This window comes from Mesocricetus auratus, unplaced genomic scaffold (genome assembly GCF_017639785.1).
Source record: "Mesocricetus auratus isolate SY011 unplaced genomic scaffold, BCM_Maur_2.0 Super-Scaffold_100676, whole genome shotgun sequence".
Classification (NCBI taxonomy): Eukaryota; Metazoa; Chordata; class Mammalia; order Rodentia; family Cricetidae; genus Mesocricetus; species Mesocricetus auratus.
The window spans coordinates 181,393,241-181,421,234 of NW_024429266.1; the positions used below are offsets into that span (position 1 = coordinate 181,393,241).

The window sequence follows — 27,994 nt, forward strand, 5'->3', positions numbered from 1 at the left end:
CCACACAGCTAGAGAAGGCAGGCGGGCAGGCGGGCAGGCAGCAGAGTCTTACAGGAAGTGATCTCTGAGAGCAGTAGGCAAAGGGCTTGGAACTACTGGCATCAGAGAAGATGTCCAGGACATCAGGGAGGCACTTACTAGACACAGAGCCTACTAGGCTGCCTGGAGACTTCAACTGCCCAGGGCTCACACTCAGGCATAAGCACACAGCCTCTGGTGAGCCTTAGACAATGCACGAGCGTACCCTGGCAGTCTTCTCCACAGAGGCTTACTCTTCTTTGACCCTTGACTCCCATACTCAATAACTTAGGCTAACAAACCCCTCAGATGCTCAGTTTTCTTCTCTAAATATGCTAACGTTACTAGTCACCCCACAGGATCACCAGCCTCCAGCAGAGGCAGCTCCCCCGGAAACACTTTGACAAACCCTCCCACGTACTGCATCTGCACCCCACCAGAGGCTCTCCTCATAGCAGAAAAGCCCAGGAGGTGTTCAGGACAGCTTCCACCTCTCAGTCTCAGGAAGAAGGTTGTGTATTTACTGAGCTAAGTGAGATGAGGAAGTTTCCCCCCAAGCAGTCTGTGGTCCAATGTCCCTGCTCAGCATGAGGAGTTGTCTAGAAGCAGTGGGACCGGAGCCCTTCATGTCCTGTTCTGTCCCTGGTTCTGAGAGACCAGCATATGCTGGCCCAGCAAAGGGATGAGCACCACCATTTTCTCCTGCAGTTGCATCCCCCCCCCCCCCCTTCTCTGTCCCCATCCAGCCATTCGATACAGGCCAAGGGCCTGCTCTGAGGCAGCGTGTATTAAGTGCTAAAACAGCAGCGGAGATGCTTGCAATGAGACTCCTGCCCAATGGCTGTTCATGATCTGGGGAAGGAGCATGTGATAATGGAACCCAGAGACACAAGTTCAGATCCCAGCCTCTCCACTTACTGTGTACGGGCATGGGTTGAATTGTGTCACCTCTATTCACCCCAGTGGCTTCCTCAAGAGAAGAGTCTTTAGTATCCACACCTCAAGGCTCCTAAGGGAGGCAGCACATGGCGTATCCAGCCTGAGTTAGGGGCTCAGGAAATGGACTCCATGCCAGGGCCCTGTGAGCAGGCACGGGGTCAGAAAATGATAAATGCCAATGGTTCTTCCCGTAGCAAGATTGTATATTTATTTCAACTCAGCACAGCACTTTGCAGGTGTTTGCAAAGACATGGTCTCTGGCTTCTTGAGTTGGGATGAGCTTAGTTGAGGGGGGCCAACATTAAGACAGGGAGACAAAGGCTATAAGAAGACAAAAGTCTGAGGTAGCCAGGTAAAGGTGGGAAGGATTAGGTAAAATGAGACTCTGCTCATTGGGCAGAATGGGCATAGAGTCAGACTGTTTTTCATACACGCTGGTGTCTCCGGTGCATGAGGCACTAGGGGATCACAATGGCAGGCCCAACCTGCAAAGATAGAGCAGACCCGGCAGGGCAGGCTGCACCTTGCCAGATGAGCATGGGCATGAGAGGTGTGTGGGTTCTGGCAGGCCATGACTCTTTCTTCCAGAGCTGATCCCCAGCCCCACTCTTGGTTTCTCTGAGGTAAAGGGGTTGAGAGCCAGCCTCATTTTGGTTTTTCTTGATGGGAAACAGAGGCCAAGGGGGCCCTGAGGGATGGTGAGTGGGGTGCCAGTGGAAAATTACAGACTGCCAGTCATACTTCACACCCTCCACTGCTAGGAAGTTCTAGCAGACAAAGGGGAAGTCCACGTAAAAGGAAATTTCCCTTTCTCCCCACAACTTCCTCTGTTGCCATACCACCCGGCACTGAAGGAGCATCTTGGTTTTCCCAGAGGCCACAGGCCTTTTCATTTCCACGCCGTGAAGACACACATGGAGAACCCTGGTTTGGAAAATCCTCTCATCATGGCTGAGGGGACACACATTCCACACGTGGATTCACATTTGACAGCTGCCAGGCTGTTCCGGATTAGCCTTCGGTGTGTGGCTTGATGCTGCCCAGAATCACACTGTCTGGATCCAGAATCCCACCAGAGCCCACGGCAGATACTGCCTGCTCTCCTTAAGTACCTGTGCTTGACTTTAACCCTCACAGCAACCCTGCAAACCACACATCATCCACTTGTCCAGAGTGGGAAACTGAAGCTCAGAGTCTGCCCTGGACCGTGGGGAGGGAGGACAGGAAAGTCAGGGTGGGTGGGCTGTGCCCTGGATCCTATTGGCATTTCCCCTCCTGAGAGATGCAGGCTCTGGAGCTTTCTCTAGGAAAATCCCAAGGAGAAGGCAGTGGCTGCAAGGTCTGGGGCTTTACTGGGGAGCCACAGAGGCCAGGTACTCTGTGGAAAACTCCAGTGTGTGATTCACCCTCCTCCCATGCCCTCGTCACCGAGCCCAGCTCCCCTCCCAAGGTCCTCAGTGTCCAGCCTGGAAGTTGGTGGCTCCCATCCCACTGCTCTGGTAAGAGGGGCTGTACCTTGCCTAAGAAGGAGCCAGTGTTAGGGGTGGAGGCGAGAGGAAGGGTAAGGGGCTGGGAGCAGGAGGAGAGACGTCAGGGAGGTAGGGCTGCCCACAGCAGCAGCTCAGCAAGGTTCTGGGGGGGGGCTTTTCTTGGACAGTGCCCACTGGGAAGACACTAGTTAGGAGGGAGGGGGCTGAAGGGGAGAGAGAGACAGGGTTAGAGAGCTTCACTTCCCGAGGGGAGATGTTGTAATCCTGGTTTATAGACTTTTCAGCCTCTCTTGCTGCTTGTGGTATTTCTCTGTCCACCCTCCTCTGTCTGTCTGTCTGTCTGTCTGTCTGTCTGTCTGCCTGCCTGTCTGCCTGCCTGCCTGTCTGTCTCTTTATCTTTGTCCCCGGGACCACTGGGTGGGGCTGTGACAGGGAGGAGCAGGAGAGCTGAAGGTGAGAATTCCTCTTCCAGGCCTGGAGACACTCATTTGGGAGCAGGAGCTCTAGCTGAGCTGAGAGACCAGGTGAGTGACAAGCCTGTGGAGGAGCAGAGCCTTCAGTGGGAGTCCCAGAGTGTCTGCACCCCTAGGTCTGGGGGACTGTGTCTGGGCAGGAAGCAGTGAACTAGTTGCCCGAGGCCACAGGGAGTCTGACTTTGGGCATGCTGTGATGCGATGCTACCGGTCCCCTCACTATCCACACCATGAAATTGCTCAGGGACAAGCCTGAGTAGCAGGAGAGTCCACCGATGGGGAACTGGCCTTGAGCAGTGGGTGAAAGAGGCGGGCCATCTGCCTGCCAGGGGAGGGCGGTCGGTTCCCAGAGGCAGGAAGGGTGAGTGGATGGATCTGGAACTAACGGTCACAGGTTGGGGGTGCCTGCTCGCAGTCAGCCAGGGCCAGCACAGGAAGCCTGAGTTCTCTCGAGAGGGAGAAGTCACCGAGGCTGGGATTGGGGCTGAGCAGGGCCTGTGGTGTGCAAGATGTGGGCTATCAGTGTGGAGCCCAGCTGTCTCCCAGGTGTGAAGGGCTACGAGGAGCCAGGCTTTGGGGCCGTGCACACAGGTATGTGTGTGCAAAGAGACGTGACGGAATGGCACCAGGGTGTGCAGGGGTGGGTGCTGGTATGTGGTACGGGCTGGGTCCCTCTTGGGCTGGCTTGGGGGTGAAGGTGCCTGAGTGGAACCTAGCAGTGTGTGGAGGTGGGCAGGATTTCTGGAGTGCCTCCTAGAATCAGAGTGGGCTTCTGTCTGACCTGCCCAGCTTTGAGAAGAGAGTTAAGACTGGACTTTCTCGCCCCTTGAAGACAGAGCCCAGGATATGCTCAAGGGCACCCAAGTACGGTGAAGCCCCTCCCCTCCCCCCAGCCTGCTCCAGCTTGCCCCAGCCTGGACAGCCTGTAGAAGAGACCTACAGAGATCGCGGAGGGGAAAAAGTTGTCTCTGGTGTCACTGAACCATTCCTAGCAAACAGACTAGAGGTGGAAGGGCACCTTGGGGGTGGAGCTGTCCTTTTGGATTTGTTGTTGTTTTTGTTTTTGTGAGACAGGTTCTGATTATGTAGCTGGTCTGGCCTGGAATTTAACCATCCTGCCTCTTCCCGGAGTTCTGGAAATCTCAGGCATGTGCTACCATAATACTGGCCCTTGTGCTTTTACAAGTAATAAAAACAAAAAAGAAAAGAGGACTCTGTGCAGCTTGTTTTTATGGCTATCATTCTCCTGGACATTTTTTTTCCCTGAGTGTAACTTAAATGTCCAGAGCTGTATTTTTTTTTCTCCCTGAGTCTAACTTCAGTGTCCAGTGCTGTGGTTTAGCCTCTTTCCCTCCACTCACTGTGGCTCTAGGCTCTTTCTCTATTTTCGTGCCTCTGTGTTCATTCTCCTGCCTCAGTTTTCCATTCGTACCTATGATACAGGCTCCTCTCAAAAATCTCTTGAAGAATTTTTATTTGCTGATTTTTATGTGTCTGGATGCTTTGTCTGCATGCATGTCTGAACATTACATGCATGTCTGGTGCCTGAGAAGAGGGATTCCCTAGGACTGAGGCTATAGACAGTTATAAGTCACCTTGTGGGAGCTGGGAATTAAACCCTGGTCCTCTGGAAGAGCAGCCAATGCTCTTAACAGCTGAGCCATCTCTCCAGCACCAATCTTCTATTTACAGAGAATTCACGCCCATGGCCATCCATCATGTTAGGTTTGCTTTTTTCCTTCTCATCCTTGATGAAGCTCAACCTCGGGCCTAGACTGGGTTCTGGGCTGGCTTCCTGACCCCGCCGTCCTCCAGCACTCCATTCGTTCCTTCAATCAGGTCTTCCCCTCTAACTCGTGGGATCATCTGCATCTTGCAATAGCTGCCAGGGGTCTGGAGAGTGTGGGGGTTGTCTTCTGCCAGCTCCCTGGGGGTTCCTTGTGTGTGGGGTTCACTCTGAGCCCAGCTAGTCCATGGCTTGGCAAGCAACAACAGCCTGTTAGTAGCCTTTTACACAACTCTTCACCTGTCATTCTCTCTTCTAGATTTCAGGCTCAGGGATGAGGAGTTATTTGTAATGCGGGTCCAACAGTATAGTAACTCAGAGACTGTCAGGACGCGATCTGATAGTGGATATAAGAATGTCTTTAGTCCCAAGGTGATCAAATGTTAACCTTTCGTTGTTGTAATTAGCAAATCTGGGTGAACTTGGTTTCCTGCCTGGTGCTTCTGCAGCAGCATTTTCGGCTCATTCATTAGCCCTTGGTTTGTTTGTCATTTGTCATTTGGAAATGATTCAATGGCCACTCCGCAGGGTGCCAGAGATTCAGTTCTATCTGGGTTCAGGCCTCACTGACTGCTCCCCTGGGACTGAGCACCTGTGACTCCGGTTCTGCAGCCTGGGGCCCCTCCCTCCTTCTCCCTTGTGTCTGAGGCCAGTGCCCTGAGTTTACACCAGCTACTCTCCTTATCCCTCTCCTGCATGGAACTTGTAGTTAGAAACTCTGAGTATATCCCAATTCCAGAACCTCGCCCTGCCATGCCTTCTCATTCCTGGGATGGCCTGCACCCTCCAAGTCACCTTCAAAATTTTCCACAACCCTAGCTGGCTCCTGCCCACGCCTTTCTAACGGACTTGGGCTTGGGCTGTTGCCTGGGTTAAAAGGACCAACAAATAAACACAGAGTTTTCCTTCATAAAAAGACGCGCTTGTGCTTCCTTAGAGCCCTGGAGGAGTATGGAGTGCGTGGTGGTAGACCTGGTCATGTGATTCCCTGAGTGTTCCCTGGAGGGGGATCAATGGACAGTGCTCCCTGACAGTCCAGGCACCTCCTCCTAGGCATTTCCCTGGGAGGAGGGGCCAGTAGTGGCCTCAGCACGATCGGCTGTGTGGAGGGAGGGACGAGAAGGCAAACATAGATTCCAAACGCAATTTGCCTCCTGGCCATTGACAAATAGACAGCAGGGACAGAAAACAGACCCTGGCCTATGGAAGCTTGGGGAGTGCTGGACTTTCCAGAGGTCAGGGGGAAGGGAATGGCAACAGCCACGAAGGGCAGCTCCTGCCAGACTGTCCTTGTAAGAGCCTGGCATTCGGCACTTTGAGGTCATCTTGGAATGACCACCATCCAAGTGACCACCCGCCAGCCCCAGGATCCCCAACCTTTTTCAGGGCAGACATACAAAGAAACAGCTTCCCTTGAAGTCCTAAAGCTGGCGCTAATGCCAACCCTGTCCTCAGCTGGTCTTACTTAGAGACCCCACCTTCTCCCTCCCTCCCAATCAGAGCCCAAAATGAATAATCTCCCATGTTTACCAGGCCTCCATTGATCCCAACTGCTCAGGAAAGCCCAATGAGCCACCTCAGCCACACCTGCCCTTTAACCCCGGCACCCTGGCAGCCAGCCTGTGAGCCCTTGTGGTCTGGAGGCCAGAGGCCAGAGGCCAGGTTGCTGTTCTTCACAGTATACTGAAGATCTGGACAGAAGGGCCAGCAGGGATGGTGTCGGGTTATAAAAATCAAAAAGGAATTTGAGCTATAAGGTCCTCAGTGATGGGGTTTTAGTCATAGCTCTACACCTGGGTGGGGTTGGGCAACTCTCTGACCCCTGAAAACCTGCTTCGTTCATTGCTTTGACTGCCGAAGACTTGGCAAGCTAGAGTCTGCTTCCGTTTGGCTCAGCCTCATAAATCTGAGAGCAGAGTGTCACTTTAGGTAGAAATGGCATCAAGAGCTTGGGAAGAAAGGTAATATGCCAATAGGAAAGACTGGTGGGAAGGTCAGGGTGAAGGGTGTTGGTGTATAGGGGGTGTGTGTGTGGATGTGCAGTCCCTCTTCTCCCCAACCTGGTTTCCGCCTCTCACAATCCTGTCTTCCCTTACAGGGTCTCCCTATCCAGTATGGACAGAAAAGTTGCAGTCCATGAAGATGGGTGTCCTGTGGTCTCTTGGGTCCCTGAGGAGGGAGAGAAAAGCAAGGACCAGGTGGAGGATCGAGGCCAATGGACCAACAAGATGGAGTTTGTGCTGTCAGTGGCTGGGGAGATCATTGGGCTAGGAAATGTCTGGAGGTTTCCCTATCTCTGCTACAAGAATGGAGGTGGTGAGTTTGTGTTCAGTGGTGTGATGGGGAGTGTTGTGTCCTGTCAGCAGGACCACCCTGGAAGTGTGGTCAAACGGAACGGGGGCTGCCGTGAATCTGGAAGGCTCTTGTTGGGTCCCAGCTCCATCTCTAGTCTCAGGTCCCTCCTTCTGACCTGGGGGTGATATATTATCCAGGACTGTGTGAGATTTAAGAGAGACAAGAGAAGAAACATAGGGCTTGGGTTCTTAACTTCTGCATTACTTCTGACGGATGATAGTGACTAATAGGATTCATTCATTCATTAACTCATTCATCCAACTCCCATGACTGCAGGCCTCTCATGAGCCAAGGCTCTGTTCTAGATGAAAGCCAGAACTTGGTCTGTGTGTTGCATTCTGATGAAGCCTGCAGATCACAGGCAAGAAACACGTGTGGCATGTCACGGTGACAAGCTGAGTAACGAGGAAAGTAAGGAAAAGGGAGAGGGACTTGGACAAACATCTGAGATGTGAAGAATGTGGAGGAGGGATTGTCTGTGACCAATGGGATTCATTCTTGGATCTTGGTTCTTCTTGCAGAAGTGACATATTCTCATTGTAATATCAGAACTGTCCCAGGAGAGGAAACACATTAGAGATAATCATTGTTTAGAAGCGTCTTCTAAACCCTATTTACATTTAAACTGATAAATATCTAGCAGGTGTGTCCAACCCTTTGACACAGGTTAGGCACTGATGGAAGCAACCCCTTTGTGGGTCAAAAATAGGTTTTTAAAAATTGCATCTGTACTAAGAGCACACAGCCTTTTCATAGCATTGACAGTACAGCCTAACGTCTTAAAGAGAGTTGGAAGCTGTGACTGGGTCCTGTATCTAGACTGTGCTGTTTTACATAAGGGGCTCGAGCATGGTGGGGTCTGGCATCCAAATGGCTTTAGAAACATTCTAGAAACATATCAGAGGCTGCCTATGCCTGGGCACACTGGCTGCCACCTCGCCTTTCTTTCCCCCGTCTTTAACATGGGGGATTGAATGAGGCTGTGGCTTCCACCTTGGAGTTACCAGTTTTTGGAGGTTCTAGAAAACTAATAAGAACAATCACGACTTAGTTCTTTTCTTACTCTAGACAACCTGGGAATAGATTTAAATGGGAGCATGATGTCACAGATTAAGCCAAATGTCATCGTCTTGCTTTAGGCTAGAGTTGTTCTACTCCTCGTGATAAAAGGGTTCAATTCCCCCCTCCCACCCCCGACCACAGGCACTACTGGGTGGAAATTCACCTTTTATTAAGATAAACTGAGAGATTAGTTGATTATTGGGTAATAAGCACAGTCCTGCGGAGAAAGAGCTTCTGGGAGAGGAAGTCACTAAACTTAGCCATCCTTAAGAAATATCTCATCCCAGACAGAACCTTCTCTAAGTCTTTTTTGTGACTCTGTGCTTCAGGGAAGAGTCAGGGGCCAGGCCATTGCCTGAGGTAGATCTGAGTAGATGGAGGGAACATCTAAAATAACCTGCAGCTGAATTCCTGTGTTGGCTAAGGTCCCCAAGGACATTGTCAGTCTGGGTATGGACACAGCTGGGGACACACCATGAGGCTGTGGCCAGGCAGTGTCCCCAGGCTAGGATTAGATCAGCCCATTTGAGGAGAGGACTTTTGAAGTGCCAGTGTGCTGGAAGCTCAGGAGAGAGCCAAATGCAAGGGTTCCCTGCTCTATACCCAGAGCCAGCCTCCATCCAGCCCCAAGAAGGCCTGAGGAAGCCTTTCATCTTCTGTGGGGTGAAAGCCCACATTCCAGGGACACAGGAAAGGTGATCCCACACCTGGTAGGAAGGGACCTGTGGTCATATGCGCTCGTGGACTTCCTGTGAAGGTACCTCCTTCAAAGTATAGTGTATGCACAGAAGGGGCATTAGTTAGCTTTATTTATTCAAAAATTTTCTTTTAAATTATGCTAGTTTACACATGTGACTATTTGTCTGCGTGTATGCATGTGTGCCTCTGGTACACACAGAGGTCAGAAGAGTGTGCTGGGTCCCTGGAACTGGACTTGTGGATGCTGGGAACTGAACCACTGCAAGATATCTCTTAATAGCTGAGCTATCTCTCCAGTCCCATTAGCGGGTCTTTAAAGGGGAATTATGATGCATGCTATAACATCGATGAATTTGAAGACATGATGAATGAAACAAATATCACAGTGCAAATGCTACGGTCCCATCCATGTGTTATGTGTGAGGCGCCCAGAGTAGGGAAATTCATAGAAGCAAAAAGTAGAATATCATTGACAGGGCCAAAGTGGGGGAGTTCAGGTTTGGTGCCTTCGGAGCCTCATTCTGGGAAGATGAAAAAGCTCTGGAGGCGGATGTACACCATTGAGAACACCTTGATGCCACGGGATTGTACACTGAACAAAAAATAGATATGCTTTTGTTGTGTAGACTTTAATATGCACATACACACCAAGAAAAGAGGAACCCTCAGCAATTGTGCCTAAGGAGATGCGCACTAAGGAGCAAACTGAACAAGTACATCAGGATCTGGGTGATTTTTCACTCTGATCAAAAACTGAGGTCATACTAAAAGTTCAGTGATAAAATACTAAAAAAAAAATACCATTCGCACACCAGAACATTCTATGGGCACTGAAATGGTGTCAAGTACTTATTGACATGAAGAGGTTTGTGATATGAATTTTAAAATGGTGTTCAAATAACATATAGCACATTGCTTTTGTGAAGAAGAAATGTATATGCTTACAAGAAATCTGGAGGGAGAACCTGTTATCCGGGTACTCAGATTGCTGAGGCAGGAGCATCGTAGGATCAAGGTCAGATGGGTGACATAGTGAGACCCTTGTCTAGCAAAACAGGACCAAGCAGATTCTGAAAGAATAGTCAGAGAGTGTGAGGTCCTGTGTCATTGTTCTAGCATGGTACCCACCAACAAAAGGATGGGAAGGTAGGGAGGGAGAGGGAGAAGGAGGGATGGAGATGGAGGAGGGGAGGGAGCTTGGGAGGAGGCTTCTGGAAGGCTGTACAACGCTCTGTGCTTTCTTTCCTTTTGCACTCCCTGGCTTTCCTCCTCAGCAGCAGGATGACTTGACTTGGGAGGCGTACAGCATAGCCACATGTAATGGTCAGGAGTCAGGATGTCTCAGGGTCTGGATGCCTGGTGTGGTGTGTTCATTTTCTCACCTACACCTTAGTTCTTGTGTTTTCAATCTGCGCTGGGCTTTCCTACCTGTAAAGGATGACAGCAGCATCTACCTGGTGGTAGGTTGATTTGTGAGGGTTTGATGCTGCTGAGTCTTAGGAGAGGGTCGGGCACAGGAAGCTCAAGGGAGTGCTGCTAAGCTGCAGACAAAGAACCCTCTCCCCTGAGGGACCTCTGGGCTGAGACAGGACCTTAGCCCAGCTCCACAGTCCCTGTAGGGCTTGCTGCAGGGCGGGCAGGCAGACCAAAAAGACCCTAAGAAAGGAGAAAAGGCCTCTGAAAACTATCAGTGAGAAAAGAATGCTTCCAAGCTGGTTGTGTCTGTTTGTTTCTAAAATGTAGCATCTCGATGGTTTAAGAAGCATGTCAGCTGGGTGTTGGTGGCCCACACCTTTAGTCCCAGCACTTGGGAGGCAGAGGCAGGCAGATATCTGTGAGTTTGAGACCAGCCTGGTCTACAAGAGCTAGTTCCAGGGCAGCCTCCAAAGCCACAGAGAAACCCTGTCTCAAAAAACAAAGAAGCATGTCAATTTATACAGAACACATGCTTTTCTTTCAAAACTAACATGGGATTTGATTTGTAAAACACAGTAAATCGTTCATTTATTGGTGCTACCATCTTGGGATTTATTCCTTTCCCTCCAAACACTTTGCCTGCCTTACTCGGGGCTCACGTCATGTGTTGGGTGTCCGTGACAGCCTGCAGCTAGGCAAAGAGAGACACTGTGGGTCTTGGGTGTGTCAGGAAGGAGGCTGAGGGTCGAGACGCTGGAGGGGAGCTCAAGGTCTTGAAGCAGCCAGTGACTCAGACTCTGCCTTTCTTTCCATCAGGAGCGTTCTTCATCCCCTACTTCATCTTCTTCTTCAGCTGTGGCATCCCGGTGTTCTTCCTGGAGGTGGCACTGGGCCAGTATAGCAGCCAGGGGAGTGTTACCGCTTGGAGGAAGATCTGTCCCCTCCTCCAAGGTGAGTGTCACCCTTCCCCTTTTCCGCCTTCAGAGTCACCATCCTGCCTGCCTCTCTTGTTGTCACTGCTCTTGCCCTCCTGTGCCCAGCCCTACTCTCCCCGGCATCCTCTTCTGGGATTTGTGAAATCAGCCCCTTGAAGCCCAAAGCTTAGATGCCCAGGGAGAAGAACGTGTCCAGAGAATCAGTACAGAATTACAGGCACCAAATCAGGCGTGGATATTGGAAGATGCAGCCTTAACCTTCATGTGCCCCAGGGAAAGTATGTCTCTGACTCCATGTCATGACCCAAACAGGCTTCAAGGGACACAAGCACAGTAATGCTGATGATGGTGACACTGTGTCAGTGTTCGTGTGAGCGCTTTACGTGCGACCCAAGTCTCTCATCACTCCATTGACCTCTACAGAAAAAGACAGTGGGGCCACCTGCTGAGAGTTTGAACCACGGCTCTCTGTGCTCGTCTCTTCTTGCCTCTGTTAGGGGCAGCCTGCTCTTCTCTGTAGATCTGTGGTGTGGACACATGCTGCTGGGGTGGTTTTCGCCAGTCTCCTTTAGTGGCTTGGCCAAACCCTGAGCTGCCATGGAGGGCCCAAGGGCCTCCTTTCTGAGACATCCCTTATACCTCAGATGCAGAGAGGGTTCTTTCTTCATGCTAGCACCGGAAGGACCACCAGGGACCGGGCTACTGGGTTATTTGGTCCAAGAAGGGACCAGACTGAGTGTCTGATGAGCACTGGGTACCCCAGCTCCTGAGAAGTCTGCCTGACCAAACACTGGGGAAAGGTGAGGATGGTTGGGAGCTGCACCTCTTGGGGCACCAGCTGGTGTCTTGTGGCATCCAGGAGACCCTTAGTGGGGCTCCTGCCCAGCAAAGCATTGCAGCTAATGTCGCTGTGAGAATTCCCCCAGCTCGTTTCCATCCAGCATTGCAAAGCATTGCAGCTAATGTCGCTGTGAGAATTCCCCCAGCTCTTTTCCACTGAGGAGAGCAAGTTCTTCCAATGTCACTCTCCCCCACTGGCTTCTGATGCTCTTGCTGAGCTCGCCCTTTCTCCTGCTTAGCCACTTTTCAATTTACAAGTAATAAATGATGGTGATAGAAAACTAGGAAATGCAGATGGGCAGAAATAGAGGTAGAGACGGGGATAATGACAGAGACGGAGGGAAAGGGGAAGAATGTTATCACTGCAATGGGAGGATATGTAAGATAATGAATGATATGAAGTTTGGTGGAGGGGGACACGTGACTGGCAGACCCCATGTGACTTTTCCTTTTTCTTTTTTGCTCATGCTGGTCTCTTTGACTCTCTTTGCTCCTGAAGGCATTGGCATGGCGTCTGTGGTCATTGAGTCTTACTTGAACATCTACTACATCATCATCCTTGCCTGGGCTCTCTTCTACCTGTTCAGCTCCTTCACCTGGGAGCTGCCCTGGACAACCTGCAGCAACCCCTGGAACACAGGTATCCGCATGTCAGCTCCACCCCTGGGCCTTGGTGGCTCCACGACAGAGTACATCATAGACCTGGACTTATAGTTGAGCTATGCAGTCTGCGCTGTCAATTCTACTGGCTGGTCCTTCTGGGTAGCTACAGACCCCTGGAGGAATCAATGCGGCTGTTATATGACCACAGCAGGCCTCTGTTTAGCAAATGTTCTCGGGCACCTCTCATGTGTCAAACACTGCCAAAACCCAGTAAGGACTGATAAGACCCCACACTGTCTGACCTGGCTATGGTGGGGACTAGATGAATCATCAAAACAGACTTCTTGATGGGTGGGGAAGACAGCATAGCAATTACAGAGAATGGAAGAGGAAAGAGCTGTCTTGAGACCAGTACTGGGGGATTATTCCAGGGACTGATTTATTTTTTGTCTGTAGGATGAAAAATTAGAGTGGCACAATGGGCAGGCCAATGGTGGGCTATTGATGGGAGCTGCCCATGTGGATGGTGCATGTCTGTGCTCTGCATTGTTCTGGAGGATGTCAGTCAGGGCATTCATGCGAGTAGCCAGACTCACTGGAACAAGTGCAGCGGACACAGGCGATACAGGGAAGAGGAGCCAGTCCCACTGATAATCCTGGCTCCTAAGGAAACCCTTGGGCTTAGAAATGGTAGGAAGCTCTCGTTGCAAGGTCAGCATGAGGGCATCTTTCCTCATCTGGTCCCCAACTGATACTCATCCCATCCTTGTCCCCAACAGAACATTGCGTGGACTTTCTGAACCACTCGGCAGCCACAGCAGTGAACCACTCTGAGAACTTCACCTCACCTGTCATGGAATTCTGGGAGTAGGTCCTGGGCCTGGTTGCGATATTCCAGGGGCCCTAAGCACAGGGAGCCTGGATGTCTGGATGGTGCAAGCTTGAACATTGGTGGTGCATGCGTAAGACAGTGCATGCTTTCTAGCACCACGCATGGTCTTCCCCCAGACCGACATCATTTAGAGATAAGGGAGCCTTCGTACTCAGCCTTGACTGCCTGTCTACACCTTCATACTTACCATGAGATTCTGGATGTTGATGCATGCCTAAGACTCTGTGTGTGCTTTCTAACATGACTTATTTTTTGTCCCCCAAGGTCCACATCACTGAGGGGTAGGGGGCCTTCACATTCAGCCTTGATTTCCTATCTATACCCTCTCTTACCCCCAAGCCTTCACATGTCTGTACAAACTTGGATTTTCCCACGTGCCTCCACTCATTCTCATGGCTGTCCCCCTATGCCATCCCCACACCCCAGCGGTACCCTCACATCTGTGGACATCTGTTCACAGGGTGATAGAGACCATCTTTATTATCTCCTGGCAGCCAACTGTGTGTGTCTCTTCCAAACTGGGTGTGCTGGTATCAGGTTGGTAGCTTGACACCGACTGGTGTTTGCACCACGGAAATGTGCCCACCGTTCTCCCTCCTGCGTGACCATGCACACCCCCACCTCCACAGGCCACATATGCTTCCCAGCTTTCCCTCCTGGTCTACCTCGCCCTCACACAGATTCACCCTGCACACATTCAGCGCTCACCTGCCTACCCATGCCCGCTCACCTGCCCTTTGGGGGTTGTCTGAGCTCTCTCCATGCCCGCTCACCTGCCCTTTGGGGGTTATCTGAGCCCTCTCCTCTGCACACACATCTCCACCCCGATCTTTAGACGGCAGCATCCCTCCCTTTGATCCCCCGCCACTGCTGGCCGTGTGTCTATTCTCCATCACTCACTCCAGGTTTCAACACTTCCACTTAGAAAGGCACAGACACCTTGGGATTACAGTTTTGGTCCTCTAACAGCCAGGGGCACTCAGACCACAGGTGGGAACATGGCATGGCCATAGAGAGGTTGGGGACGTCAGGGGTGTAGAAGTCCTGGGGAATGTTATTTGTTGGGTCAGCTCTGAATCAGGGATTTGGTGACACAGGCAGATTGTCCCCTTTGGTCTTCCAACTGGTTACTTATTTTTTCCCAATCCCGTAGGAGACGGGTTCTGGGTATTACATCGGGCATCCATGACCTGGGGTCCCTGCGCTGGGAGTTGGCCTTGTGTCTCCTGCTCGCCTGGGTCATCTGCTACTTCTGCATCTGGAAGGGGGTCAAGACCACGGGCAAGGTAAGGTATCCTGGTTCCTGATGAGCACTTAGTCACAGAGTGCCCAGAGACACTTGAAAGAACCCCTTAGGACAGCAGAAAGAAAGAGCACAGTTTGAGAGAACTACATATAAGAATAGATGAAGTTGCAGGAACATAGTATTTAGTTCAATACAAGGGGAGACTTTTTCCCCAATAGGGTTCAAAAGACCTGTTTATCTAAGCAACATTGAGAGCAAAAGAAACCATAAGAATCTCACTTTTGGAGCTCATCTGTGGGGTGGAGTGTCCCCTACTCTTCTTTGCATGGGTGCATCCATGTATCTGTCTCCATTGTGTACGACAGGGTCACACATTCTTATGACTTGCCTGTTGTATTTAAATGACACACGAAGAAGAGTTTCCATACACATTAGAAAACAGAGCCATCTTGGGGTAAGTGCCAATCAGTGAAGGGGCTTAAGCTAAGAATGTGCATCAGCAGGCTTGTTCTATAGTGAGATTTCAGACCTGGACATCGTTTCCAGTCTGGAGAACTGGGACTGATGTCGCACACTTTTCACAATCAAGAGTGGCAGGTTGTGAATGTTCTGATTGCCCTTACGCCTGGACTGATGTCTTAAGGGAGGACAGGTTGACTTCAGCGTGGAGTTTGAGAGAGTGCAGTCAAGGTGGACAATGTGGCTCACGACTGTGGTGGCAGGGACCAGAGGCTGCTGTTCATACAAGATGCTGACCAGGAAGCCGAGGGTTTGGGTGGGAAGCAGAGCTGGATTGTAACGATGCCCATCCCACAGCCAAGGCCCTTGTCCAAAAGTTCCAGAACGTCTCAGTATAGCACCACTAGTTGGGAATCAAGTGTTCAAACACATGGGCCCACCTAGAACTTTCACAACTAAGTGGCGATAATCCTTATTCCTCAGGCTGTGCTCAGGAAAAGGGTAACGACAGTAAAGATAGTGATGGTGGTGGCCATGATGCCCAGACAGATGGTCAGGGCAGTGTGGAGTCCCTTTGGAGTCTCTAGGACTCTCAGGACACTGCTTCTGCCCTGACCATGACTGGAAAAGTACAGCAGGAATTGCCCTCAGATTGCCAGACAAACCTGAACACCTTCCTCCTGGAGCACCTTCCTCCTGGAGAGGCACCCATGCTCAGGGTTTTGGGGAGGGTACCCAGGATGGTGGATGGAGGGGGCCAGGTTCTGGACTTAAATCTTTGGAAGGTCATGGGCTGGGAGCTTCTTCCTCTCTGTGTTCCCCACGGGTACTCTCCCCTCCTCCCCTCCCTGCTGATGTATATCACACCCTGCTGGGGAGTAAGAGCCACCGGAATGTGTAAAGAGAGGTGTGGAAAGTTTCATGTGCTCACTGGCAGCTGTCTGTATGAAATCTGAGGTCTGAGCTCCTGTGAGGAATGTGATGGTGTGATCTGCTCTGCCTGGGGACAGGTGGAGGCAGGGCAGGGTGACCACTGGAGACTCATGCCTCCCCCTGCCTCCCCCACTCCTCCCCTGCCTCCCCCATTCCTCTCCCTGCCTCCCCTCTGCCTTCCCCTCCACCACCCCTCATCCTTCCCCTGCCTCCCTCCTGCCCTCTACCCCGCCTTCCCCACTTCCCCCTGCCTGCCCCCACCTCCTCCCCAGCCTCTCCCCTGCCTCTGCGTACCCATGCCAGGAGTGACTTTGGCCTGCTTTTCCCTCCAGGTTGTTTATTTCACAGCCACTTTCCCCTACCTGATGTTGGTTATTCTCCTGATCCGGGGTGTCACCCTTCCTGGAGCCTACCAGGGTATCATCTTCTATCTGAAGCCGGACTTGCTGCGCCTCAAGGACCCCCAGGTGGGAACCACCAGGGGCCTGCTAGCTGAGATGTGGTTTTACTAGACTCTACTCTACTTTCAAAGCCTTCTATCAGTTTCATTTGGTTTAAAGGAAACAGCTGTGTACTGGAGTACAGCTAGGTATCTTAGAAGAAAACCGTGGAAGAGGGATGGAGGTCCTTGAAGTCCCACCAGCTCCATTAGCCTTTCAGACTACGTCCTCTCGTCCCTCCAGGTGGTTCGCATGAGCAAACACAACTGAGATAATTTCATCTGGAGACATAGATCCTTTCCACGTCCGTAAATTCACCTTTAGATGTTACCTCAGCATCTGTATAACATTCCCTCCAAACACAATTTATTCAACAAAAATATCCCCAGGGCCTCTTACAGCTGGGGATAGAACAGTGGCGGAAACAGACCGTATCCATGCCCCGCTGAACCCTGAACCCTGGCCTCAGATACGGAGGTGATGGCTACTTTTAAATAGACATAGTCTATGGTAGGTGATGGCTACTTTTAAATAGACATAGTCTATGGTATTGAAGGCTGACTGCCCATGACACTGTGCCCACAGATCTCTTGTTAGAAATGGTGCAGTATTTGTGTCTGATCCAAGCTCATCCTACCACACACATTAAATTGTCTCTAGATTTCTTATAACACCATAATGTCAGCTTTATATACATAGTTGTTCTATTGTGTCCATACAGGGAGCAGTGCTAAGAAAAAAGTTGGCTCTTGTTAGGACAGGCACAATTATTTTTCTGAATATTTTTGCATCTGAAGGTTGGTTGCTCCCCACCGACTCTGGTGTGTCTGTCACAGGCTTGGGATGTAGGCTGCCTGGCCAGGAAGCTCCTGGGATCTGCACTGTGCTTACAAGTACATACCCCATGCCTGACTTTTTAGCCTGGTTGTAGGGATCCAACTCAGCATCTCAGGCCAGTACTATAACCCCAGCCCCAGTTAAGATGTAGTTTACTCTTTGGTAACTTTGTAGTCACTTATCACTTCATGGTTTATTTTATTGTTCACTACGCGTGGGGCTGGGCATTTTCTTATGAATGCATTGGTCATTTGCATTTCCTCCTCTAGGACTTGCCTGAGCACATTTCTTTTTTCTTTTTTTTTTTTTTTTTGCTTCCACCAAGAAGTCTTGGTGGATTTCTTTATATTTTTATGAGGTGGGCTGTGTGCCAGGTCACAGTTCTAGAAGGAATGCCAGGGATGCTTCGCCTTACCAAGTTCGAGTACACCTGGGTCTGTAGCTCCAAGTCTGTTGGTGCTTCCTGAGTGCTCACAGAGCCAGACTGGAAATGGGCCCTGCCCGTGAGAAGGTGCTGTGGAGAAGGGCGAGGAGAGGTTACCGGGAAGCAGGATGCAGGCTTGGTGCTTTGTGGGATGTGCCGCGGTGAGGGGCTGCGTGCTGCTGGCCACAGCTCTAGGCCCTAGTTGCCTCTACTGCCTTCTTGGGTCTCACACAGGTGTGGATGGATGCGGGCACCCAGATCTTCTTCTCCTTTGCCATCTGCCAGGGGTGCCTGACAGCCTTGGGCAGCTACAACAAGTACCACAACAACTGCTACAGGTGAGAGGTGCTGGGTGGGCAGGCAAGGGCAGCTCTGTCTCTCGGGGAGCCAGGAATGCCTGTGTGGACACCTTCCCAAGACCCAGTTTCTTTCACCCCTCTCCTGGTTCCCTCTTCCCCTGATAGCTCGTGGGTTTTTTGTTTGTTTGTTTGTTTGTTTTTCCATATTGCATTCCTTGCTTTCCCATTTTCTTCTGGGTCTCTCCATCTTTCTTCCTCATATTTGTCTTTTACCTTCTGTCTTTTGATCTCTCCTTTTCTCTTCTCCCTTCTCTTCCCCTTCTACAAGTTACCAAAGTTATCTGACCCCTTTTTCCCCACAGGGACTCCATCGCCCTCTGCTTCCTGAACAGTGCCACAAGCTTCGTGGCTGGCTTTGTCGTCTTCTCCATCCTGGGCTTCATGTCTCAAGAGCAGGGCGTGCCCATTTCTGAAGTGGCTGAGTCAGGTAGGGGACTCTGGGCAGGAGAGTCAGAAAACACAGATCCCTCCTGCAGAGAGGGCCTTTTTAGCTTGGGGTAGGAGGATTGTGTGGCATTACTAAATCTTCTAGAACTGTGCGATAGAAGAGAGGAAAGGAGGAGAGGGAGAGAGAGGGAGGGAGGGAGGAAGGGAAGAGGAAAGGAGGGAGGGAGGGAAGGAGAGAGACACACAGAGAGGGGGGAGAGAGGGAGGGAGGTAGAGAATGTAAGCATACAGGGGAGAGATCAATGGCATAGAATGAACTTACCTTCTTAAAACAGCCCCACCCTCATGCCTGCACACAGAGATCACAGATACTCTACATGCCCACAAGTGCCCATAGGCACACATAGGTGTTCACAGCATGTACTCATGTGGACACTCAAAAACGTTCAAGACTCATACAGATGTTCACAGATACTCAGAGACACACATGCACATCACAGAACTACATATTCACAGACACTCAGAGGCCACAGACACACAGATAAAGATACAGAGACACTTGCAGATCACAGACATACACACTCACAGACACTCACAGGCACTCAGAGTACACAGATGTGCACATTCACAGATACCGACACAGAGACACATAAAGATCACAGACATACACACTCACAAGCACTCAGAGGACACAGAAGGCACAGACGTGCACATTCACAGATGCTCACAGAAGGCACAGACGTGCACATTCACAGATGCTCACAGAAGGCACAGACGTGCACATTCACAGATGCTCACAGAAGGCACAGACGTGCACATTCACAGATGCTCACAGAAGGCACAGACGTGCACATTCACAGATGCTCACAGAAGGCACAGACGTGCACATTCACAGATGCTCACAGAAGGCACAGATGTGCACATTCACAGATGCTCACAGAAGGCACAGACGTGCACATTCACAGATGCTCACAGAAGGCACAGATGTGCACATTCACAGATGCTCACAGAAGGCACAGACGTGCACATTCACAGATGCTCACAGAAGGCACAGACGTGCACATTCACAGATGCTCACAGAAGGCACAGACGTGCACATTCACAGATGCTCACAGAAGGCACGGTTGTATTTAGTCATCCACAAAGAATCATATGTATAAATTTACACACACACATACACACACACACGTACGCACACTCAGGCATTGGTAAATGAACACAGAAGAACATAAAAATCATGGAAGTCCACATTCATAGACGCTCACAGAGACACACAGATCCTCACATAAACTCACGGCATACACAGACATTAATAGATGCACACAGAAGCTAAGAGATGGGCATAGATTCTCATCAACCCTACGGCTGTTCATAGACACAGACGTTTGTAGCAGACACTCACAGCTGCCCACGAAACGTCACAGAGGCCCACAAAAAGGCTTGCAGGTAATTCTTACACACACACACACACACACATACACACACACACACACACACGTTTCCAGACACAGAAGCACGCACAGAAGTTCACAGACACATATAGACAGTAACAGCAGCACACAGACTCTCACAGACACTCATTGCCACTCACAGGCATGTCAAGATGCATGCAGCTGTCCCCAGGAACTCCTGGGTGCACACAGTGCTAAGGAGAGGACTACTCTTCAGGTAGGGAGTGGTCTGAAGTCCATCCAACTGTATTGTGTGCCTGGCAGGTCCTGGTCTGGCCTTCATTGCCTTCCCCAAAGCCGTGACGATGATGCCTTTGTCCCAGCTGTGGTCCTGTCTTTTCTTCATCATGCTCCTATTTCTAGGACTGGACAGCCAGGTATGGAACCCTCATCCTGGGTCCCCGTTTTATCTTCTGCTCCTCTTGGTAGCACTTTTCCTCATGCACCTTCTCCCTGACTGTGGGTCAGAGGCCTCACTCTGGTTCAAGTCTTTTGCCTGGGATGCTGATGGGTGGTCCCAGGGCTCCAGAGCTCCTGCTGTGAAAGAACTTGCCACTTTGCTCTCAGGGTTAAGCCTCCTCAGTACATGGGCACTCTCTCAGATACTCTATAGAAGCTCATCCCTAGCCTCACGGGCCAGCCCCATCCTTCTCCCTGATTCCCTACTGGGATTTCTTGATATGAAGTTGTAGCTGAGGGAATGGCTGGCTCGCCACTGACCCGTGCCCTGGCTGCACAGCTGTCTCACCCTACTACTCTCGTGACCCACAGTTTGTCTGCATGGAGTGCCTGGTGACTGCCTCCATGGACATGTTCCCCCAGCAGCTCCGGAAGAGCGGGAGGCGTGAGCTGCTGATCCTGGCTGTTGCCATCGTGTGCTACTTGATGGGGCTCCTGCTTGTCACAGAGGTGAGAGGGCAGCTTGGGACTGCTGACTCTTCAGAACCATCCCTTCCCTTCCCTCTGTCCAGGGACTTACACCCCCTTTGCCCCCTCATGGTGAGGTTGAAGCTCCCAGTCTCTAGACTGGTGCTGGTGATGGGAGCCATACAGACAGTGCCCTAAGACAAAAGAGAGTGAATGGGGTCAGGTGACAGCAAAGTCTGGAGCTATTTTGGCTTCCATCAAACGCATGAATCGAGCTGCAACACTGTCCGGCATGTTCCTTTATGTGTCCTATCTCCCTTTTCTCAGGCCACTGGGCCCCCAGGAAGATTTCCCTTGGTGATAACAAAGAAGACTGTGTCTGATCTTGGTACCTTTCCCCATTCAGCCAATCAGGCTTTCTCTTGAGTTTGACAGGTGTTCAGGCTAAGACCCTTCCTTAGGCTTACAGCAGGAGAGGTCTGCCACAACCCAAAAGGAACAGACTGAGGGGTACCAATTACACCAAGAGGGGACACTGGGCAGATAATACACCACATGTCCCCCACCCCCAGCACCTTGCAGGTGTCAGAAATTAGTGTCCCAAGGCTGATGGTAGCTCCTGACCTCAGAACCAGGCAGAACAGACTCCTGGTAGCTGTCAAACATGTCTCCTGAGCAGGGCAGGCTAGCACACCTTACTGTGGGAGCAGGTGCTGGTCCTGCCCAGACCTCAGTTCTCTCCTCCTCCCCAGGGCGGGATGTACATCTTCCAGCTCTTTGACTACTACGCCTCCAGCGGCATATGCCTGCTCTTCCTCTCCTTGTTTGAGGTGATCTGCATCGGCTGGGTATATGGTGAGTGGGGCAGGAGGCTCAGGAGCAGGAGTAAGGCGCTCCAGGGCTGATGCGGGCAGGCTCTGTCCAGGAAGGGAGTCTTGGTCTGGATCTCCAGGGCTGATGCGGGCAGGCTCTGTCCAGGAAGGGAGTCTTGGTCTGGATCTCCAGGGCTGATGCGGGCAGGCTCTGTCCAGGAAGGGAGTCTTGGTCTAGATGCTCTAATTCTTTTTTCTAGGAATGTCAGACATGGCCTGGAGGCCCCATGTCTCTCTTAGAGTTAAAGCAAGGACAAAACAGACTTCAGTCATCAGCCGAATCCCAGTTAGAGGGGACATTTAGGGCTGTTTGGCCTGACACTCTCCCCAAACTCAACTTCAGATTCCTTCATTCCCTTTCTAACACCCAAGCCACTTTTCCAGGCTTTGTTGAATGCTGCATGGACAGTCCTCATACTTTAAAAGCAGCTTTTCCCATTGTTGCTGTTACCCATTGCTTTCTTACAGTGAGGTGAATTCTGTCGTGTCCTGACTTCCAGAGAAGGCGTGGGCCCCACAACGCTGAGATCACTCAATAGCAATCTCAGAGCCTCAGCGTTTAAGCCACTGGCATGCTTGGCAACCGCTGGGCTTCCGGGCACTGTGCTGAGCAGGCCACATGCCATTGCAAGATCTGCAAATCGGCCTCGTGCAGTGGAAGGAAGGCTGGGGGCAGATGCTGTTCTGCCTGAGCTCACACAGCTGCTAAATGGAGGCGCCATCTCATATCCAGATCTGCAGGCTCTGCCACAGACCAGGGACACAGTGCCAACAACGTCCCAAGGCTCAGAGCAGAGAGAATAAGTAGCCACCTCATATTAGTGGCTCAGAGGAAGCCTGAATAAGAGGGCTCTTACTTCACAACCCTGGTCTCCCTGTGGTGTCCTTTCCTGGCCTTGGAGCTGGCATCACCTTCCCCCCTAAGTGTTAGATAACCTACCTGATTGTTCCTTAACTCTTGTACTCAAAGGTCATAATGAGCTTAATCTAGGAGGAGGAGGAAGCCAATAGTTCACACCTCCTGGCAGTATTGGGCTTGGAACTTTGGCCTTTAGAAGTCAAAGCGGTGGCCCTCTAAGGGTTGGCATTCAGGTATCAGTATCAATGGGAGGGCAGTGAGCTGGGGTTACAGGAGTCCCCCAGACGTGGCCACCACCACTGGTGAATGGCTCTTTACACCCGCGGAGATTAGTTCTGCCTGAAAGGAGGGCCAGTGTGAAAGCTGACATAAACAAAGCCAGCCAGTGTCTTCACTAAGCACACAGCAACCTGGCAGTGCTGAGCAATTCGCACTAGGAATTCGCAGGGCTGGAATCAGGCGCACAGCTCTATTCCTAGTGCTTTTCTGGCTTTTCTCCCCTCTGCGGTGCGGGTCAGTGAGGATTTGCTGGGGTTGACTCTTCCAGGCTTGTATACTCCTGTGTGCATAGGACAGACGCTATTCACCCTTAGACAGGACAGCAGAGGTTGTTCCTGCTGTTTGTGGGTGGAAGCTTCTGCCACCATCTCGACTTTGTGGCTAGGAGGCTGGGTCTGCATCTTTTTACCTACTGTGCCCCTCAGGGCTGGGGGGCAGTGGGGGGTCTCTCCCAAAGGCCAAGAAGTTGTCTTCCCCTCTGGTTCTCACCCTTTCTTCCACTCTGCCGACTCAGGGGCGGACCGTTTCTATGACAACGTTGAGGACATGATTGGCTACCGGCCATGGCCCCTGGTGAAGATCTCCTGGCTTTTCCTGACCCCTGGCCTTTGCCTGGTACATATCTACCCACTGCCCCTTCTCCCTCTTGTCTGTGGAAGACTGGGGAACTGGGAGCTCCTTCCTGCTTGGGCAGAGGGGCTGGTGCCCTGGCCTCCTTCTCTCCCGGGCTTCTCATCCATCCACCTTCATCTAGTCTCCCTCTGCTTCAGCCCTGCCTCCCAGCCCTGCTGCTTCCTGACAGGCTTTCTCTGTCTGCCTGGAGCTCTTTAACCCCCACGCTCACCACCTGCGATTGATGGCGCAATGACACCGTCCCGCCTCAGATGCCTCTCGGTGTGGTGGGGTGGTCGTCTTTTCTTGGCTGTTGGTGTAGCCAGGGAGGAACTCTTGGTTGCTCCTGTCTCATCCTGCCCCCCCCCTTTTAGGCCACCTTCATCTTCTCCTTGAGCAAGTATACACCTCTCAAATACAACAATGTCTACGTGTACCCTTCTTGGGGATACTCCATTGGATGGCTTCTGGCTTTCTCCTCCATGGCCTGTGTCCCACTCTTCATCATTATCACCCTTCTGAAGACCCAGGGTTCCTTCAAGAAGGTAGGTGGTTGTGGAGGCATCATGTGAAGAAGACCCCGAGGGAGGCTTAGGCCAGGAACACATACCAGCTCCCCACACAGGAAAGCCCAGGGGCTACATGGAGAGCTTAAAGGCCTTTGAAGAGCAGGCCCCTGGAATCCTAGGTTCATAGCCATGAGACTGGTCTCAAACGCCAGCTAGTCCAGAGAAAACTGCTTAATGGTTAAGGGAAAAACAAGGGCAAGACCATAAGGGGCCAGCTGTAGACGTGTTACAGAGCACACACACACCCTGGATCTAGGAAAACTGCCAAGCACACCCTGGTTCCTGGCTTGCTTGCTTTTCAAAGCCCCAACTGGGGCATAGCAGATGGCCCTGTGTAGTTTGGGGTATGCCTTCCTTGAAGAAGCCGTTGCCAGCGACTCATAAAGACATCAGTGACATCTGTCAAAGTCAGACTGTTCAATAGCAATAGAGAGCTGATCTACAGTAGTTTAAGCAAATGGGCTTCTTGAATTCCTACATATCAGGAAGGTCAGCAATGGGGGCGCTGGCATTTGGTTTGGCTGTGGGGAGGCCACTGGGGTCCAGACTCTTCCTGTATCCTCATGCCTGCATCCTGAGCATAGCACTTCACTGTCATGTTTACTTCTTCCTGGACACAGTGAGGCTGTCAGGATTCAATGCCTATCATCACAGCTACACTCAGGGCCAGAAAGGGGGTGTGGTTGACACACCAAAACCAGCATAACGATGTAGTAGTACTGGAAAATCTTATCAAGGCACGTAACAATAGTAATTAGAAGCATAGTAGTGACAATCATGACACTTATTTTTCACTTGCCCTGTGCCAAGAACTGTACCATAAGGTCTCGCTACCCCCATTTTACAGATGAGGAAAGTGAGGGGACTGAAGGGATGGAAGAGTAAGGCAGATTACCTGAGGTTGCCTAGATAGTAGTCAGAGCTGGAACCCAGGGTCACAGTCTTCATTACCTCTCATTGTCCATTTGCATCTCAGAACCATCCTGCATTTAGCCCCAAGTGCCTGGTTTGTGCCTGGGACACACCCACAGGAACATCCTCCAGTCGCCCCAGCCTCATTCACTCCCTGCTTCTCTTCTCCACAGCGCCTTCAAAGACTCATTACACCCGACCCCAGTCTGCCCCAGCCAGGGCGGCATCCACCTCAGGATGGCGCCTCTGCTCACAACTGTTCTCCCTCGCCGGCCAAGCAAGAACTCATTGCCTGGGAGAAGGAAACACATTTGTAGGATGTGACAAAGGCCAGGTGACTCCAGAGCCAGGGACCTGGTCAAGGCTACCTCCTCCCAGGGATAACCTCTGAGACCTTGGAGGTCTCTGGACACCCCTGCCGGGGGCCACTCTTCTGTTCAGCTGGAAGAGCTTGTCACTGTCTCAGACTTTCCCACCTGCGCGCCAGGAAACTGTGTTTGCCATGTGCTTTGAACTCAAGACCCTGACTTTTGGGATAAAAAACAACTAAGAACTGGACAAAGTGATGTTTTCAAGTTCACACAGCTTGTCAGAGCCTCAGACCCGCCGGTGCTCCTGTGCCCGGGCTTCTCCAGCCTCACCCCTGCCTCAGCTAACAAGCCTGTATGGATCACCTACCACGACACCCTGCCTCTTCCTTGTCTCCCTCCACTGCAGCTGTGTTGTGGGAGGGAGGTCACCTCTAGCAGGTGCACTGGAATGGGGATGTGGTTTGTTAAGTCCGTTTTTACCCTCTACCTGCCAGACGTCTCCTTCCAGCTTTCTATGTTCTCTTCCTGGGGGGCAGGTCTGCAGCAGCAAGGAACAGTTCTCTCCCTCTCCCTCCCTCCCCCCTCTCTCTTACACACACCCCTCCCTCTTTTCCCGACTCACTTTTCCTCTGGTCTCTTCCCAACCATTCCTTCCTACTTGCTAAATCCTATAGCACACAGCCTCCGGCTTCTGAGGCGTCCAGGAAGGCAGGATGTGGATGAGTTCATGGTGGGCCTTCAGAAGGGAAGGGACAAGAGGGGAGAGGGCACCCAGGATACTGGGCACGGGACCTCACCACCAAGAAAGGCTGCATAGATAAACATCACCCAAAGACTGTCCCGTGGCCAGAGTAACAATCCACGGCCTGACCAGGATCAGCCTGACCTCCGTTCAGGAGGCCTCCAGGCCATCCTCCCAGCATCCCCACTTTCTCCCAGCTCTGCAAGTCTTCTCTTTTTGAAAAGAAACCTCCGTGGACTCAGAGTTTCTCAGCTGCCCTGGCTCCTGGCAGCGCCTTCTGTCTCCTTCTAGATTGCTATGTGCATCTCGTTGGACCAGCTAGGGAGGAACTAGGAGGTCCAAGAGAGGATTCTTAGAAACCACTGCCCTGGGTGCTGTGACGGAGTCCAGGTTCCTGCTGCAGGGCCAGTATGGAGCTCTTTCCCGCCCCCTGGTGGCAGAGGAAAGCAGTACCCCCCTTTTTTATTTTCCAGAACAGACTAGAGAGTCTTAGAAACCAAGCCAGCTGCCTCACTGGCACTCTGGTCTGCCGCCTGGACAGTGGAAGGTAAACTGTGTGGACACTCCCTCCTAAGGACTTGGAAGACTGCTGGCTCCCTTGTGTTCTTCCTGTCTGTGTCCTTGGCCACCTCCAGGCCGCGCTCTTGCCTGCTCTCCACTCCTCACTCTGAGGCACTGGCTGCCTTTGCCTCTGCTATTCTCTTTGCTCACACGTGTCTGCTCCCTGGTGACCAAATCCACGTGGCTTCCTTGTTGATTTGGCTGCTCAGTGAAGTAACAAGGGCCGATTGGATCTGACAGGGATGAAAAGCTTGTTAACTACCCAAGGAGAAAGGTCAGGGAGGGCGTATGTGTTTGGGAAACAAATACAGTTGGCAGGAGCCCGACCCGTCAGGTCATGTTGGATTGAGGTGGGCTAATGCCCCAGGCCCAGCATCTTGATCCCAGCTCTTGCGATAAGTGGGGTTGGCTCTCTCATCTGGCCTGAGGAGTCTGTGTGTAGGTTAGAAAGGTAAGCATAGAATTGCCACAGACAGACAGAATGCCCGAGCCCGAGCCCTTAGAGGCCAGGTCTGTCTGTAGGATCAGCGTCCAGTCCCATTGCTGTGACAAGAGTCTGCTGGAGCTGACAGGGATACAGGATAGACACCGGCTTGCTCTGTCCATCTCAGCAGCATGAGGACGGAGCTGTATTAGAACCCAAGGCCCGACCCTGAGGCCAGACCCTATAAACACTCCTCTTCACTGGGGCAGACCTGTTCTGGCAGGATGTTCATCCATGGAGTAAACAAAGGGGCCTCACTTTATCCTGTCTGGGTCAGGTCTCTACAGAAGAGGCGACATTTGTTCTGCTGTGGAGAGAAGGGTCACGGGGGACACAACAGCTACTAGGACAGCCAGCCATCAAGAGACCTGAGTTCTCTGCCTTATTGTAGTCTCAACTTGATTCTTTTGGGCTTTTCAGATAGACAGTTGGGTGTCTGGAACTATCACCATGTTTTCCCAATCGCTGTTCTTTGTTTCTTTTCTGTCACTCACTGGCCTCCTTACCACCGTTGACATTTCACCACTGCGTGAGGTCATTGATGTAGATGCTTGATGGGTGACATTATTAAGTGGTGTGAAGTCTCATTGGCTCCAAGTCTGTTTTATTTAAAATTAGTAATGCGTGTTGAGCTGGGAGTGGGGATGCAGCAATTAGGATGCTAAGGCAGGAGGACCATGAGTTCAAAGCCAGTGGGGCTGTATGGTGACAGCCTGTCTCAAAAGTCAAAAACTAAAACCAGGAGAACACTGTTGACTTTAACTTACTTCTTTTCTGCATCTGTTACACAGTTGTTTCCCTCTGTGGATATGTTGAAGTATACAAATTGGTGTTTCTTTTTTCTTTTTATTTATTTTATACCCTGACTACAGTTTCTCCTCC

The 27,994-nt window shown here is 51.4% G+C and overlaps 1 protein-coding gene across 6 annotated transcripts; it reads left to right on the plus strand.

The window, feature by feature from the left end:
• On the plus strand, positions 1-27,699 carry Slc6a12 (solute carrier family 6 member 12). 6 transcript variants are annotated; one of them, XM_040737738.1, is made up of 16 exons: positions 1-2,456; positions 2,920-2,971; positions 6,805-7,022; positions 11,055-11,189; positions 12,513-12,653; positions 13,396-13,483; positions 14,662-14,794; positions 16,479-16,613; positions 18,082-18,185; positions 18,509-18,633; positions 20,309-20,421; positions 20,816-20,953; positions 21,664-21,766; positions 23,436-23,536; positions 23,908-24,078; positions 25,188-27,699. In XM_040737738.1, exons 3-16 carry the CDS (start codon positions 6,821-6,823, stop codon positions 25,329-25,331), a joined length of 1,833 nt encoding a protein of 610 aa, XP_040593672.1. In that variant the 5' UTR covers positions 1-2,456; positions 2,920-2,971; positions 6,805-6,820; the 3' UTR covers positions 25,332-27,699. The 6 variants fall into 6 exon arrangements, with proteins under 6 accessions (XP_040593672.1, XP_040593675.1, XP_040593673.1 ...); XM_040737739.1 differs by lacking the exon at positions 1-2,456 and adding an exon at positions 2,500-2,518; XM_040737741.1 differs by lacking the exon at positions 2,920-2,971.
• Positions 27,700-27,994: the final 295 nt, after the last annotated feature.

Excerpts from the sequence above, each read along its gene's own strand:
- Slc6a12 (XM_040737738.1), top strand. The coding sequence starts at position 6,821 with ATGGACAGAAAAGTTGCAGTCCATGAAGATGGGTGTCCTGTGGTCTCT. Across the intron at positions 18,186-18,508 it reads TACCACAACAACTGCTACAG|GGACTCCATCGCCCTCTGCT; the intron begins GTGAGAGGTGCT and ends TTTTCCCCACAG. Across the intron at positions 21,767-23,435 it reads CTGCATCGGCTGGGTATATG|GGGCGGACCGTTTCTATGAC; the intron begins GTGAGTGGGGCA and ends CTGCCGACTCAG.